This window comes from Tinamus guttatus, unplaced genomic scaffold (assembly GCF_059628265.1).
Source record: "Tinamus guttatus ecotype Peru unplaced genomic scaffold, ASM5962826v1 Tinamus_guttatus_pri_ptg000827l, whole genome shotgun sequence".
NCBI classification, from domain to species: Eukaryota; Metazoa; Chordata; class Aves; order Tinamiformes; family Tinamidae; genus Tinamus; species Tinamus guttatus.
Window position 1 is genome coordinate 54960 of NW_028289361.1, and position 16795 is coordinate 71754.

The 16795-nt window shown below is 57.4% G+C and overlaps 1 protein-coding gene across 1 annotated transcript; it reads left to right on the plus strand.

Annotated features, from left to right (window-relative positions):
• Positions 1–4054: 4054 nt before the first annotated feature.
• WDR62 (WD repeat domain 62) lies at positions 4055–16701 on the plus strand. The gene is made up of 27 exons (XM_088537625.1): positions 4055–4156; positions 4738–4829; positions 5058–5120; positions 5205–5262; positions 5372–5542; positions 6783–6917; positions 6985–7155; positions 10774–10902; positions 11051–11226; positions 11369–11460; positions 11983–12108; positions 12331–12398; positions 12512–12633; positions 12712–12787; positions 12857–12968; positions 13049–13112; positions 13342–13452; positions 13520–13638; positions 13724–13776; positions 13902–14099; positions 14259–14413; positions 14662–15011; positions 15215–15341; positions 15454–15559; positions 15790–15856; positions 15979–16058; positions 16422–16701. The coding sequence occupies exons 1-27, from the start codon at positions 4055–4057 to the stop codon at positions 16674–16676; spliced, it is 3378 nt and encodes a 1125-aa protein (XP_088393751.1). The 3' UTR covers positions 16677–16701.
• The last annotated feature ends 94 nt before the right edge of the window (positions 16702–16795 follow it).

Sequence of the window (16795 nt, forward strand, 5' to 3'; positions counted from 1 at the left end):
GGGGATGGAACTGGGATGCAGCCAGGAATGGAGCCGGGATGAGGCCGGAACGCAGCTGGGGATGGAGCCGGGATGCGGCCAGGGATGGAGCTGGGATGTGGCCGGGATGGAGCCGGGATGCGGCTGGGGATGGAGCTGGGATGCGGCCAGGGATGGAACCGGGATGAGGCCGGGATGAGGTGGCGGATGGAGCCGGGATGCGGCCAGGGATGGAGCCGGGATGAGGCCGGGATGCGACCAGGGATCGGGATGTGGGTCCCAGCGCTGGTACCAGGATGTGGCCGGGATGAGGATGCGGCTCCTGCGGATGCGGCTGGGAATGGGGCCGGGATGCGGGCGGGGATGGGGAGGCGGCTCCCGGGAGCGGTACCAGGATGTGCCGGGAATGGAGGCGGGATGCGGCTGGGAACGGGGCCGGGATACGGGCGGGGATGGAGCCGGGATGCGGCTGGGAACGGGGCCGGGATGCGGGCGGGGATGGAGCCGTTCCCGGGGGTCCCGCGTTCCCGGGAGGGTCCCGGGGGGGGTCCCGGGGGTCCCGCGTTACCGGGGGGTTCCCGGGGGGGTCCCGCGTTCCCGGGGGGTCCCGGAGGTCCCGCGTTACCGGGGGGTTCCCGGGGGGGTCCCGCGTTACCGGGGGGGTCCCGGGCTCCCGGCTGGGCCGCGGCGGGTCTGGGCTCGGCCCCTCGGCGCATGCGCGGCCCGCCCGGGGGAGGGGCGGGGGGGGCGGTGCCTGCCGGGGGGGGGAGCGGGGGGCTGGGGGGATACGGGGAGCCTATAGGGGCTATAGGGGATGCGGGGAGCCTATAGGGGCTACAGGGGCTGTAGGGGATGCGTAGCATCCATAGGGGTTATAGGGGGTGCAGGGGGATGCAGGGAGCCTATAGGAGCTATAAGGGATGTGTAGCATCTATAGGGGCTATAGGGGGTGCAGAGAGATGCAGGGAACCTATAAGGGCTATAGGGGCCATATGGGATGCAGAGGGGATGCGTAGCATCTATAGGGGCTATAGGGGCTGCAGGGGGATGCAGGGAGCCTATAGGAGCTATAAGGGATGTGTAGCATCTATAGGGGCTATAGGGGGTGCAGAGAGATGCAGGGAACCTATAGGGGCTATAGGGGCCATATGGGATGCAGAGGGGATGCGTAGCATCTATAGGGGCTATAGGGGGTGCAGGGGGATGCAGGGAGCCTATAGGGGCTATAGGGGATGTAGGCAGCCTATAGGAGCTATAGGGGATGTAGGGAACCTATAAGGGCTATAGGGGATATAAGGGATGTAGGCAGCCTATAGGGGCTATAGGGGATGTAGGGAACCTATAAGGACTATAGGGGATATAAGGGATGCGAGGGGGATGCGTTGCATCAATAGGTTCTATAGGGGGTGCAGGGGGGCTATGGGGGCTACGGAGGATGCAGGGGATGTAGAGCATCTATAGGGGCTATAGGAAGTGCAGGGAGGCTATGGGGGCTATAGGGGATGCATGGAGACTATAGGGGCTATAGGGGATATAGGGAATGCGGGAGGGATGTGTAGTATCTCTAGGGACTATAGAGGCTGCCGGAGGGCTATAGGGGATGCAGGGAACCTATACGGGCTATCGGGGCTATAGCAGATTCAGGGGGGATGCAGAGCATCTATAGGGGCTATAGGAGATGCAGGGGGCCTATAGGGGCTACAGGAGATGCAGGGAATGCAAAATATCTATGGGGACTATAGAAGATGCAGGGAATATATAGGGGTTATAGTGGCTATAGGGGATGCAAGGGGGATGCGTAGCATCTATAGGAGCTATAGAGGGTGCAGGGGGGCTATAGGGGATGCAAAGAACCTGTAGGGGCTATAGGAGCTACAGGGGATGCGGCGGGAATGCAGAGCATCTATAGGGGCTATACGGTGTGCAGGAGGGCTATAGGGGCTATAGGGGAAGCAGAGCATCTATAGAGGCTATAGGGGGTGCGGGGGAACTATAGGTGCTATAGGGGCTATAGGGGAGGCAGGGGGGTGCACAGTATCTATAGGGGCTATAAGAGGTACAGGGGGGCTATGGGGGCTACAGGGGATGCAAAGAAGCTGTAGGGGCTATAGGAGCTATAGGGGATGTGAGGAGGATGCGTAGCATCTATAGGCACTATAGGGTGTGCAGGGGGGCTATAGGGGAAACAGAGGAGCTAGAGGGGCAATTGGGGGCTATAGGGACTGGAGAGGAGCTGTAGGGACTGCAGGGGGGCTATAGGAGCTGGGGAGGAGCTATGGGGTCTATAGGGGCTGCAGAGAGGCTATAGGAGCTATAGAGGCTGCCGAGGAGCCGTGGGGGCTGCAGTACACCTATAGAGCCTATAGAGGTTGCAGAGGAGCTATAGGGGTGGTGCAGGAGCTATAGGGGCTGCAGAGGGGCAATAGGGGCTAAAGAAGGGCTATAGGGGCTGCCAAAGAGCTACAGGATCTGCAGAGGAGCTATAGGGGTTGCAAAAGGGCTATAAAAACTATAGGGGCTGCCAAGGAGCTATAGGAGCCATAGAGGCTGTTGGAGCTGTATAAGGTGGAGGCTCTATAAGGCCTATAGGACTATAGGGAAGCCCTTATAGCCAGGAGCCTATAGGGTAAATAAAAACTGTGGAGCAGCTATAGGGAGACGTATGGGAGGCTGGGGGGGCTATAGGGCCTGGGGCAATGTATAGGGGCAACAAATGGGGCCCTATAGGGTGCTATAGGGGCCAGGGGGCTGCAGGGGGGGTCCAGATTATGGGGGGGCTATAGGGGCTATAGGAGCTATAGGGGCAAAGACTATAGGCAGAGGGCAGCCCCTATAGACAACCGGCAGCACCAACAGGCCCCCCGTTAACCCTGGAACCTACCGATGGCTGCGGCTGTCACCAGCCGGGGGTGACAACCGGTGACAACCCCCACCCCAGGGTGGCCCCCAAGGGACAGGAAATCCCCCCCCCCCAGTCACAGTCGCTTTGTCCCTCTTGTATTCAAGCGATCCGGCTGTGCCTTTGTCACCGTCACCGCAGCCTCGCGGGGTCCCTGTCACCGGCACAACCATCGGGGCGTTGTCACCCCGACGACGGAGCCAGAGCCCAATTCCCAGGGGGTAATTCCCAGAGGGAAACACCTCCCCCTGGGCCTGTTGCAGTGGCGCCTGTTCCGATGCCGCCTGTTGCGATGCCGCCTGTTCCTCCTCCTGGCAGGTCGCGGTGTTGCCGTGCTCCGGCTGTAGGGAGACCTGCAGGGATGAAGACGGGGAATTCCCCCCGGGAATTCCCAGCGGGAGCGGCGGGAAAGGCTCGGGATGGGGTCGGGACGAGGGAGCCGGATGGATCCGGTGCCGTTTCCTCCGCCACGGGATTATCCCGGCTCCGGGAAAACGGAAACGCACGGAAGGGCCGGGACGGATCCGCTCCCCCCACCCTCACACCCCGTAGGCCCCGCCCCTCCCAGGCTCCTCCCCCTCCACAAGCTCCTCCCCCCGGCCCCTCCCCACCCGCAGGCGCTTTTCACAAGCCCCTCCCCTCGGCCCTTTCCCCAGGCCCCTCCCCCTCCACAAGCTCCTCCCCCAATCTTTACCCAGGCTCCTCCTCCGGCACAAGCTCCTCCCCCACCCCATTCTCTCACGCCGTGACGTCACGGTCCGGCCCGTGACGCGCCCCGACGTCACAAACTCCCCAGACCCGGAAGTGCCGGGCACCGCCGCCGGCCCCGCCTCACGTCACGGCGCACGCGCGTCACGTTCCGTCACGCCGCGCACGCGCGCAGCGATGCGGAAGGGCGGGAGCGCCGCGTTGCCCCAGCAACGGCGCGCGCGCGCATGCGCGGCCCCAAACGGGCCTGGCGGGGCGGGGCCTCCCCGCGGCGCCGCCGCCCATTGGCTGCGCGGGGCGCGACTCGGCAGGGGGCGGGCCCGCGGCGGGCGGCGCCGCCGCCCATTGGCGGAGGCGGCGTTGAACGGCGTGGGCGGCGGCCAATGGGCGGCGGCGGCGCGCAGTTCGGCGCTGAGGCGGCAACGGCGGCGGCGGGCGGTAACGGCGGCGGCCCCGGAGCCCCGAGCCATGGCGGGAGCCGCGGGCGGCGCCAGCGGCCGCGCCGGCACCGAGTCCCCGCCGCTCTTCAACCTGCGGCGGCGCTCGCGGCACCAGGGACCGGAAGATGCCGTGAGAGGAGGGGGGCGGCCGTTGGGGGGAGGCGGGGATTGTGAAGAGGGGGAGGAGCTTGGGGGGTGTTGGGGCTGGGCTTTGGGGAGTGGGAGGGGCTTGTGGAGGGGATGCGGTTGGGGGGGGTACCCGGAGGGGCGGGGCTTGGGGAACCCATGGGGGGTGTCAGGGTGATGGGCGGGGCCTGGGGGCGTCCGCGGGGGCGGGGCTTGTGGATGGGGCGGGGCTTGGTGTCTCGGGAGCGGTCCTGAGGGGTGGGCGGGGCTTAGGGAGGGGGCGGGGCTTGGGGGCCCCCGGGGGCAAGGTTGGCGTTTTGGGGGCGGGATCTGGTGGTAGGCGGGGCTTAGAGAGGGGGCGGGGCTTGCGGGAACCCCATGGGGACAGGATTGGGGTCTGGGGGCGGGGCTTACAGAAGGGGCGGGGCCTCTGCTCCATCAATTCGATTTATGTAGCCCCAAACCGGGGGGCTCCAAATGGGATAAAACCCCCTTGGAAAAGGGGTCTTGGGGGTTTAATTAATTAATTAATTAACTGATTAATTAATTTATTAATTGATAATTTGCTCGCCTCCCCCATTCCAGGTCGTGCTGGAGCGGGTGCTGGGAATCACGACGGCGACGAGCAGCGGCCTGGCCTGCGATCCCGCCAGCGGGAACGTCGCGTATCCGGCGGGGTGAGCGCCCGCATCCCGCGGGAAGCTCCCACCCCACTCCTTGTGTGCCCAGAAACGCCGGAATTCCCCCCAAAACGGCCAGGAAAGAGCCCGCTTTGGCTCAACCGTTGGCTTTTCCCACTTTTAATCCCTTTTCCATACAAATGCTCCCGCGGGAAGTGCTCCGAAAAGCCGAAATCCGGGGAAAAACCGGATTCCCGCTTCCCTCCCGCTTCCCTCTTTTCCCAGCTGCGTCGTGGTCATCCTGAACCCGCAGCGCAACACGCAGCAGCACATCCTGAACACTTCCAGGTATTCCCAGCCATTCCCGCACCCGAAAACCCCCGGAAACTCCCCAAAAAGCAGCTTCTTGCTCCCAATCCCTGTTTTTCCCAGGAAAACCCTCAGCGCCGTCGCGTTCTCCCCCGACGGCAAGCTCCTAGCGACCGGAGAGGTGGGTCCCATTGGGAAAACCGCGTGGATTGCCGCATCCCGCTGGTTTTCCCGATGGAGAGGGGTGTCGCGGGCGCTTCCCGGTGAGCATTCCGGGTGTTTTCCGGCAGCACGGGCCGCGGCCGGCCGTGCGCGTGTGGGCCGTGGCGGAGCGGGCGCCGCTGGGCGCGCTGCCCGGGCACCGGCACGGCGTGGCCTGCGTGGCCTTCGCGCCCGCCGCTGCGCTCCTCGTCTCCGTGGGCCACCAGCACGACGGCACCGTCCGCGTCTGGGACTGGAAGGTGACGCCGGATCGCCGGGATGCGCCGGGAATACGCTGGGAATGCGCCGGGAATGTGCCCCGAGCACCACCCGCTGACCCCATCTACCCTCCTTTCCTCCCCTCTCTTTCCTCCCCTCTCTTTCCTCCCCTCTCCTTCCTCCCCTCTCCTTCCTCCCCTCTCTTTTCTTCTTTTTCCTCTTTCCCGCTTTCCCTTTTTTCTTCCTTTCCTTCTTTTTCCTCTTTCCCATTTTACTTCTTTCCCTTTTTCTTCTTTTCCTTCTATTTCCTTTTTCCCCTTTTTTCTTCCTTTCCTTCTTTTTCCTCTTTCTCTCTTTTCCTTTTTTCTTCCTTTCCTTTTTTCTCTCTTTTTCTTCTTTTCCTTTTTTTTCTTCTTTCCCTTTTTCTTCTTTTTCTTCTTTTTCTTCTTTTTCCTCTTTCCCTTTTTCTTCCTTTTCTTCTTTTTCCTCTTTCCCTTTTTCTTCCTTTTCTTCTTTTTCCTCTTTCCCTCTTTTCTTCCTTTTCTTCTTTTTCCTCTTTCCCTCTTTTCTTCCTTTCCTTCTTTTTCCTCTTTCGCTCTTTTCTTCCTTTCCTTCTTTCTTCTTCCTTTCCTTCTTTCTTCTTCCTTTCCTTCTTTCTTCTTCCTTTCCTTCTTTCTTCTTCCTTTCCTTCTTTCTTCTTCCTTTCCTTCTTTCTTCTTCCTTTCCTTCTTTCTTCTTCCTTTCCTTCTTTCTTCTTCCTTTCCTTCTTTCTTCTTCCTTTCCTTCTTTCTTCTTCCTTTCCTTCTCTTTCCTTCCTTTCCTTTTCTTTCCTTTTTTTCTTATTTTTCCTTTTTTCCCTCCTGTTCCTTTTTTACCCCTTCCCTTCCCGCTTTTCCCCCTTCTTTTCCCTTCCCCCTTCCCCTTTCCCTCTTCCCTTTTCCCTCCTTTTCCCCTTCCCCTTTTCCTTCCCCCTTTCTCCCTTCCCCTTTTCCCCTTTTCCCTCCTTTCCCTCCTTTTCCCTCCTTTTCCCTCCTTTTCCCTCCTTTTCCCTCCTTTTCCCTCCTTTTCCCTCCTTTTCCCTCCTTTTCCCTCCTTTTCCCTCCTTTTCCCTCCTTTTCCCTCCTTTTCCCTCCTTTTCCCTCCTTTTCCCTCCTTTTCCCTCCTTTTCCCTCCTTTTCCCTCCTTTTCCCTCCTTTTCCCCCCTTTTCCCCCCTTTTCCCCCCCTTTCCCCACTTTTCCCCCCCTTTTCCCCCCTTTTCCTGTTTCCCTTCCTCCCGGCAGCGGGCAGCGCTGGTGGCTTCCAACAAGCTGTCCTGCCGCGTCCTGGCGCTGGCCTTCCCCGAGGACACCCACTTTGTCACCGCGGGCCAGCGCCACCTCAAGTTCTGGACCCTGCCGCCCTCGCGGGACCTCAAGGTGCCCCCGACGCCCCCCTTCCCCCCCCCGAATCCCCGGAATTCCGCCATTCCCGGGAATCCCGCAGGCCGCGGAGCCGGTGCCGCTGGCGGGACGCTCGGGGCTGCTGGGGGAGCTGCGGGACAACGAGTTCTGCGGTGCCACCGTCACCGCCGGCGCCACCTTCGTGGTGGCCCGCGCGGGGCTGCTCTGCCGCCTGGACCCCGCGCGCGGCCTCCGCGCCTGCCTCCCGCTCAAGGTACACCTCAAATTCCCCTTTTGACCCCCAAAATTCCCGGTTTTCCCCCAAAATTCCCCTTTTTCCCCCCAAATTCCCCTTTTCCCCCCCAAAATTCCCGTTTTTCCCCCAAAATTCCCGTTTTTCCCCCAAAATTCCCGTTTTTCCCCCAAAATTCCAAATTTTTCCCCAAAATTCCCCATTTTCCCCCCAAAATTCCCATTTTCCCCCCAAAATTCCCGTTTCCCCCAAATTCCTGTTTTTTCCCCCAAATTCCCATTTTTTCCCCCAAAATCCCTTTTTTCCCCAAAAATTCCCGTTTTCCCCCCAAAACTCCCCGTTTTTCCCCCAAAATTCCTGTTTTTCCCCCAAAATTCCTGTTTTTCCCCCAAAATTCCCGTTTTCCCCCCCAAATTCCCGTTTTCCCCCCAAAATTCCCGTTTTCCCCCCCAAATTCCCATTTTCCCCCAAAATTCTCAGTCTTCCCCCCAAAATTCCTGTTTTCCCCCCAAATTTCCTTTTTCCCCAAAAAATTCCCATTTTTCCCCCAAATTCCCATTTTCCCCTCAAAATTCCCATTTTTCCCCCAAATTCCCGTTTTCCCCCCCAAATTCCCGTTTTCCCCCCCAAAATTCCCGGTTTTCCCCCCAAATTCCCCTTTTTCCCCCCCAAAATTCCCGTTTTTTCCCCCAAATTCCCGTTTTTCCCCCCAAATTCCCATTTTTCCCCCAAAATTCCCATTTTTCCCCCAAAATCCCCCATTTTTCCCCCCAAAATTCCCGTTTTCCCCAAACTCCCGTTTTCCCCCCCAAATTCCCGTTTTCCCCCCCAAATTCCCGTTTTCCCCCCCAAATTCCCGTTTTCCCCCCAAATTCCCGTTTTCCCCCCAAATTCCCGTTTTTCCCCCCAAATTCCCGTTTTTCCCCAAAAAATTCCCGTTTTTCCCCCCAAAAATTCCCGTTTTTCCCCCAAAATTCCCGTTTTCCCCCCCAAAATTCCCATTTCCCCCCAAATTCCCGTTTTCCCCCCAAAATTCCCTTTTTTTTTCCCCCCAAATTCCCGTTTTTCCCCCCTAAACCACCCCGTTTTCCAGGTGCCCCAGGCCAACTGCGTCTGCGCCGGCGGCGACTTCGTGTTCTGCGGCGGCGCCGGCGGCTCCGTCCGCGTTTTCCTGGCCCGGGATCTCCGCTACGTCACGGATCTTCCCAAGCCACACGGCCCCGGTGCCCGGTGCGGATCCGCCGGGAAAAACCCGGAAAAAGGGGCAGTTTGGGCGTGAAAATGGCGCCTTCAAACCCCCGGGGAAGCGAAACCGGAGTGAAACTGGTGTGAAACCGGTGTGAAACCGGTTCAAAGGCTTCGGTGAGGCTGGAAAAGGTTTGGAGTCGATTTTGAAACCTTCATTGGAGTCCAAAGAGGTTTGAAACCCATTTTGAAACCTTCATTGAAACCTAAAGAGGTTTGAAATCGATTTTAAAACCTTCAATGAAGCCCAAAGAGGTTTGAAAATGGTTTTAAAACCTTCATTGAAGCCCAAAGTGGTTTGAAATCGGGTTCAAACCCTTTGCTGAAGCTCAAAGAGGTTTGAAATCGGTTTTAAAACCTTCAATGAAGCCCAAAGTGGTTTGAAATCGGGTTCAAACCCTTTGCTGACGCTCAAAGAGGTTTGAAATCGGTTTTAAAACCTTCAATGAAGCCCAAAGTGGTTTGAAACCCATTTTGAAACCTTCATTGGAGCCTAAAGAGGTTTGAAATCGGTTTTAAAACCTTCATTGAAGCCCAAAGTGGTTTGAAACCCATTTTGAAACCTTCATTGGAGCCTAAAGAGGTTTGAAATCGATTTTAAAACCTTCAATGAAGCCCAAAGAGGTTTGAAAATGGTTTTAAAACCTTCATTGAAGCCCAAAGTGGTTTGAAATCAATTTTAAATCCTTCACTGAAGACCAAAGAGGTTTGAAATCGATTTTGAAACCTTCAGTGGAGCTCAAAGAGGTTTGAAATCGGGTTCAAACCCTTTGCTGAGACTCAAAGAGGTTTGAAATCGGGTTCAAACCCTTTGCTGAGGCTCAAAGAGGTTTGAAATCGGTTTTAAAACCTTCATTGAAGACCAAAGTGGTTTGAAACCCATTTTGAAACCTTCATTGGAGCCTAAAGAGGTTTGAAATCGATTTTAAAACCTTCAATGAAGCCTAAAGAGGTTTTAAATCGGGTTTAAACCCTTTGCTGAAGCTCAAAGTGGTTTGAAACCCATTTTAAAACCTTCAATGAAGCCCAAAGAGGTTTGAAATCGATTTTAAATCCTTCACTGAAGACCAAAGAGGTTCGAAATCGGGTTCAAACCCTTTGCTGAAGCTCAAAGAGGTTTGAAATCGGTTTTAAATCCTTCATTGAAGACCAAAGAGGTTTGAAATCGATTTTGAAACCTTCAATGAAGCCCAAAGTGGTTTGAAATCGGGTTCAAACCCTTTGCTGAAGCTCAAAGAGATTTGAAATCGGTTTTAAATCCTTCATTGAAGACCAAAGAGGTTTGAAATCGATTTTGAAACCTTCAATGAAGCCCAAAGTGGTTTGAAATCGGGTTCAAACCCTTTGCTGAAGCTCAAAGAGGTTTGAAATCGGTTTTAAATTCTTCATTGAAGACCGAAGAGCTTTGAAATCGGTTTTAAAACCTTCATTGAAGCCCAAAGTGGTTTGAAACCCATTTTAAAACTTTCAATGAAGCCCGAAGAGGTTTGAAATCGGGTTCAAACCCTTTACTGAAGCTCAAAGAGGTTTGAAATCGGTTTTAAAACCTTCATTGAAGCCCAAAGAGGTTTGAAATCAATTCCAAACCCTTTGGCAGAGCTTAAAACCATTGGAATTTGATTCCAAACCCATTGTCAGGGCTAAAATCAATGGGAAATCCATTCCAAACCCGTCGCTGGAGGTTAGAGAGGTTCCAAAATCGCTCCAAATCCTTTCCCGAAGCTTGAAAGGATTCGGAATCGGTTCCAAACCCTTTCCCGGAGCTCCAAGCGATTGGAAATCAGTTCCAAATCCTTTCCTGGAGCTTTAAGAGGTTCTGAATCGGCTCCAAATCCTTTCCCGGAGCTCCAAGTGATTGGAAATCAGCTCCAAATCCTTTCCCGGAGCTTTAAGAGGTTTCAAATCGGTTCCGAACCCGTTCCCGGAGCTTTAAGAGGTTTGAAACCACTTCCAAACCCTTTCCCGAAGCTCCAAGAAGTTGGGAATCGCTTCCAAAGCCATTGTGGGAATTAACGAGGGTTGAAATCCCTCCCAAATCCATTGCCGGAGCTTCCGGAGGTCAGAAAGGGCTTCGTGCCGGGATTCCCATGGGGAAGATGACGGGAAAGCTCCTGGTTTTCCCCGCAGGCGGCCGGATTGGGAGTATCCCGACGCCGTCGCCCTGGCCTACGATCCGCGGCGTTCCTGGCTTTCCTGCGTCTACAGGGATCACAGCATCTACGTGTGGGACGTGCGGGATATCGGCCGCGTGCGCCGGGTCTGCTCCGAGCTTTTCCACAGCTCCTTCGTGTGGAGCGTCGAGGTGAGGCCGGAAAATCCCGCTTTTCCCTTCTCCCCATCCTGCCTTATCCGGAAAATCCGCTCCGGACGGCGCTTTTCCTTTGCCCGGAGCAGGTTTATCCCGACTTGGAGGAGCCAAGATCCTGCCTGCCGCCCGGCTCCTTCCTCACGTGCTCCTCGGATAACACCATCCGCACGTGGAATTTGGGAAGCCATTCCCACCCGGGCAACGCCTACAGCACCGTAAGCGATTCCCACCACATTCCCGACATCCCGGAGCCGCATCGGGAATTCCCTAAAATTCCCTAAAACCCCCAGCCCGCCTCCTCCTTCCAAGCCATCCCGGGAAAGCGAGCGCATCCGTCGACATTCCCGCTTTTCCCTCTTCCAGAGCCTCCTGAACATCGTCTACGTGGACAACAACACCCAGCACCTCCAAGATTCCGGCGGCGCTTCCGAGCGCGGCGAAAACGGCGCCTTTGCCGATGGCAAATCCGGCGTCCGCGTCCTCCGGATCAGCCCGGATGGCCGATATTTGGCCTCAGGCGACCGTGGTGGCACCCTCAGGCATGAGGTTTTGGGGCCAAAAAGCTCCATTTTGGGTCCCTTCCCGCTGCTCTTCCCGCTGCTCTTCCCGCTGCTCTTCCCGCTCCGTTTTCCGTGTTTTTCCGGGTTCAAGCCGAGCTCGCGCTCCCCTTTTTCCGGGCAGGATCCACGAGCTGCGCTTCATGCGGGAAGTGGCCAAGGTGGAAGCGCACGATTCCGAGGTGCTTTGTTTGGAATATTCCAAGCCGGAAACGGGTAAGTGCTAACCGAGCACGGGAATATTCCGAGCGGAATTTGGGAATATTCCAAGCAGAAACGGGTAAGTGGCCCCAGGAAAAACCTGGGAATTCCCTTGGTTTCCCAGGCCCTTTCTAGCTGAGGGCAAAGGCGGCTCCTCCGAGCTCCGGTTTTCCCGGAAAAGACACCTTGAGATTCCCGGGATTAAAGCGGACTCAGAGCATGTGGAAAAACGAGCTCGGCCGGGAAAAAAACACCGGGAAACGGGATAAAACCCGGGGCGGTTGTAGCACAGGCGCCAACTACACCCCAGCTCAACCTGTACTGCGGAGCCGCTCCGTTAAATCCCGTTTTTTTGGCTTCCTTTGGAATATTAGAATTCCCTAGTAGAGAATTCCCTCATTTTTCCCCAGCGAGGGTTAAATTTGCCAGTTTTCCACCCGTTTCCCCCACGGCAACGGCGAAAAGACCCGGATTTCTCCCGGGAAGCGCCGCTCTTCCCGGGAACAGCCGGCGGGATCCCGTTTTTCCCGCTTCCAGGTGTCGCGTTGTTGGCGTCAGCGAGCCGGGATCGCCTGATCCATGTCCTGAACGTGGATAAAAACTACCGGCTGGAGCAGACCCTGGATGACCACTCATCCGCGATCACATCCGTGAAATTCGCCGGTGGGTACCTCGGATCCAGCCCGACATTCCAGCCGTTGGGATACTCCGCATCCCAAACAATCCCGGCGGATCAACACGCGGAGCCGCTTGGGCTCCGGTGTTCCCCTGTATCCATGAATCCCCTCTGGAATAATCAGGTTTTAGCATCACCTGGGGGATTTCCTAAGGAATTTGCAGGCTCCGATTGACATTCCCGGTGTTTTTTCCCCCTTTTTTTTTTAGGGAATGGCCAAGTCCAGCTCATCAGCTGCGGCGCGGATAAGAGCATCTATTTCCGGCACGCTCAAAAGGTGGGAGAAATCCAGCCGAAAATTCCTGATGGCTCCACCATCCCAAGGGATCATACCGGATCCGTTGGGATTCCGGATCCGTCGGGATTCCGGATCCGTCGGCATTCCCGCAGCTCGCGGATGGGCTGAGCTTCGTCCGGACTCACCACGTGGCCGAGAAGACGACGCTCTACGACATGGACGTGGACATCACGCAGCGCTCCGTGGCCGTGGCCTGCCAGGATCGGAATGTCCGGTGGGTTTTCCCGCTTTTCCGGGCTCGCTCGGGCCGCTTTTCCGCCCGGAAAAGCGGCAAATCCGCCATTTCCCGCAGGATTTACGACGCCGCCAGCGGGAAGCCCAAGGGCTGCTACAAAGGCTCGCAGGGCGAGGACGGGGCGCTCCTGAAGGTAATTCCCACCTTTTCCAGGGAAAACGGCTGGTGAATCCATGGAATTCCGCGGATTCCCTTCCTCCAGGTGCAGCTGGATCCCTCGGGAACGTTCCTGGCCACGAGCTGCTCCGACAAGAGCATCTCCCTCCTGGACTTCCACTCGGGCGAGTGCGTGGCCAGGATGTTCGGCCACTCCGGTGAGTTTTCCGCAAAGCGGGAAAGCGCCGGGAACGCCGCAACCTTCGGAAAATCCGGGATTTCTTCCCTCATCCTACAGAACTGGTCACGGGAATGAGGTTCACCTACGACTGCAAGCGCCTCATCACCGTCTCCGGAGACAGGTGCCATCCCAAAAAACCCTTTTCCCGGGAATATTTTTCCCTCGGGATGCTCCGGGAGGGAATTTCCCCGGCCGCGCTTGCCTCGGATGTTGAACAACCTCCGGGATTAGTTCGGCCGGGGAATGAATTGGGATTAAGACGGAGCCGTTGTCCGAATTCCACGCGGCGAAAAAACCCTCGGGATAAGCGGGAATCCGTGCGATCCCGAGGGAAAACCTTGTTTTTCCAGCTGCGTTTTCGTTTGGCACCTGGCTCCGGAAATCACCGCGCGGATGCGGCAGCATCTCCTGGAGCTGGAGCAGCTCCCGCCCAAGGAAGCGGATCCGTCCCGGCAGAGCAGGTCTCCGGCATTCCCGGGAAGCGGCTCCGGGAAGACGGAGGCTCCGGCTCATCCCGCTCTTTTCCAGGCGGGAGACGTACGTGGCCGTTCCCAGCGGGACAGGGGCCCTCGGAGAGCCCTCGGATGAGGAATCCGACGAGGAGGCTGCATCCCTGCGGACTCCTTCCAAAGGGGACGCGGAACCGGGTGCGGAAAAGGCGGAAGCGGCAGCCGGGGCTTCCGGATTTCCCCTTTTTCCCGCTTTTCCCCTCATTCCCGCTTCCTTTTCCAGAGCCGACCTGTCTCCTGACCAACGGGAAGCTTCCCATGTGGGCCAAGAGGCTGGTGAGCAGAACCCTCCGGAGCCATCGGAAGCGCCTCCGTGTCCCTCCAACATTCCCATGATCCAGAGCTCGAGGCTTTTCCCGATGTTTCCCGCTCCGGCTGGGGCCCTTTTCCCTCTCTTCCAGCTGGGAGAGGCGGATAACGCGGATAACGCGGCCCCGAATTCCCGGATGAGCTACCGGCCGCAGGGAAGGTGGGCCGAGCGTGCCGAGGAAAATCCCATCCGGACCCTCCTGGAAGCCGAGCTCGTTCCCTTCACTCCCAGCAAAAGCCAATTCCAGGATGATCTGGAGCCCCGGAATCTGGAGCGGCTCCTCTCCGAGGTCAGAATTCCCTCGCGGCGCATCCCGATATCCCTTTCCCGGGATAAACGCCGCTCCGGAGGCTCCCGGCAGCTCCCCGTGGCCGGGACACGCGGAGCTGCTCCATGCCGGAATGATGATTTCTTTCCCCCCTCCCTTTCCTTGGAATTCTCTCCGCAGACGGAGACCTCTCCCGGGAACGTCGTGGAGGACTTCCAGCATTCCGAGTTTTTCTCCGGAGACGACGCCAGTCGGGAGCTGGAATCCCTCAATGCCACCAGCTCCAGCCTGGAAGAGGAGCCGTCTTCCCAGGATAGCTCCATGGAAAGCAGCAGGTCGGTCCCCTTGGAAAAATCTGGGATTGGAGAAATCCCTGGAAACCCGTTAGCCCAGAGCTGAGCAGAAGCCGGACGGATATTTTTAGGGAAACATCCCAAATTCCCTTGGAAACGCCCTGGATTTCCTCGACTTAATCTCACTCTGGATCCAGGCCGGTTCCCTTCGGAAAACTTTCCGGAATGCCAAGGGCTTTTCCAGGCTTTCCAAAGGAATGCCAAGGCCTGACGCTTGTGTCTCCCCCAAGGAATCGCCCCACGGAGCTGCCGCTGCAGCCCGTTTATCCGACGGATCCGGAAAACCTCGCGGAAAACTCTCCATCCGCTGCATCGCCGGGAATATCCGCAACTCACCAGGAGCTGGAAGGTAACACCGGGAATGGGGCCGCATCCTGGGAAAACCGGAGCTCTCTCCGAGATCCCGGAAAGGCCCCGCCGATGCCTTCTGCTTCCCAATATCCCGCTGCATCCGCAGATGATTCCGACGGCGACGCGGAAAAGGCCGCCGAGATCCCGAATCCCGCCGGTTCCCAGCCACAAACTCCCGAGCAGGAGAAATTCCTTAAGCAGCACTTTGAGACGCTGGCGGATGCCGAAGGTAGGGAAAACGGGAAGCAAGCGGCACCTTTCCCATTATCCACCCGGGAATTGGATGCCCTGCTTGGATTTTCTCCCGTTTTTTTTCGCTTTATTTCCTTGTTTTGCCATATCCCGGTTCTTCTTCTATCCCTTTTTCCCTCCCTGTGACTCAAATCCACGGGATTGGGAAGCATCCCGGCTAACGCTCTCCCGGAATTCCAGAGAAATTCGATGGCTCCTTGACGGATCTGAAGCCTCCGGAAGCCGGAGAGGAAGAAAAATCCCTTTTCCTGAATCCGCGTTTGAGCATTTCCGCCCGATTCCTCTCGCGCTGCCAGAAAAACAGCCGGTGGGAGCCGCTTCCCGATGGGAAAACCGGGATTTGGGGGGATCCGCTGGCAGAGCCTTGCGGGATGCTCCCGAAGCAGGATCCTTTTCCATGATCCTTCTCTGTCTCCCAGACTGGCGGCCGCTTTCCTGCCCCGGCCTCGGCCGGAGCCTCCGGCCGACGCTCCGGAACCCGGGAAGGACGACATGGAAGTGGCCCAGGAGCTGGGAAAGCTGGAGGTAATGGGATACCATCCGTCGGGATGGAGAAATAACAGATTTTTCCAAGTCTCATCCCAAAAAAGAGCTTAGGGCACCCGGAGTGCATCCCACATTCCCCCATTGCCAAGTGTAGCCAGGCTTTCCCAATGGGATCCTGCACGCTGCCCGGAAATCACCTGGAAAAGTCCCATTCCAGCCCCAGATCCGTGGGTTTTAGCCCCAAATTTAGCCTCAACTGGAATTTTTAGGAGCTGCTGGAAGCGAAACCGCAGGAAACGGTAGGAAAAACGGATGCGGCGCCTTGCGGATTGTCAGGTGAGATCCCGAAAGGCCCCTGAGCTCCATTATTCCGGAATCCTGGATTCGGAGCCCCAAAGTGGTTCTGAGCTTCCGGATATGGCCGGGGGCAGTTCAACAGCATTCCCAATATCCCATAGAAACTCTCAGCCGGAGCTTCCAGGAGAAGCTGGAGCCGCTGCGGGCGGCATTCCGGGAGCTGCTCCGGCTCTACGACGAGGTGGGTGCTCCGGAATTGGCATTCCCGCTTCCATGGCGGAATTCCCGGCTCCGAAACGGGAGCCCATGGTGCTCAAAATCCACACGGATGCAGCTAAGTTTTCCGGGCAGATCCAAAAATCCATGTGGATTTCGAGCGCTGGGAAGCACTCGGCACCGATTTTCCGCAGAGATCCCCAAATGCTCCACACCCCCCCAGAATTCCCAAACATTCCCAATGGATTGAAGCCTACACAGGTGGATTTCAAGCTTTTCCAGGCGTCCAGCAGTTGGATACTTTTCCATCCAATGCTGATTTTTTGGGAAAAGAAACCAGGGAGTCAAAATCCCGGCACGAATCCGCTCTCTCCCTTCTCTTTCCCAGTTTTCCCAGCTCGGGGATACGACGGAAGCGGAGCTGGAGCAGCTCCGGGCTGCCTTAACCAGGACATTCACCTGGATGCAGATGGAGCTGCGGCTCCGGGACGGATCCGGCTCCGGCTCCGGCCGCTCCGACGCCGCCACCGGCACCGACGCTCCGATGCCGCCGGATGCCGAGACCCTGGCGCTGCTCCGCTCCTATTCGGAAGCGCTGCTCCGCATGGTGAGGCTCCGGCTCCAGGAGCCCGACCCCTCCTGAGCGCCATTCCCAAAATTCCCAAATTTCCCCCAGACTACTTTATTTTAAAGCTGCTTTCGGATCCTGGCTCCCATTCCGGGATCAGAGCCAGAGCCACCTCCTGGACTGTGACTGGATCC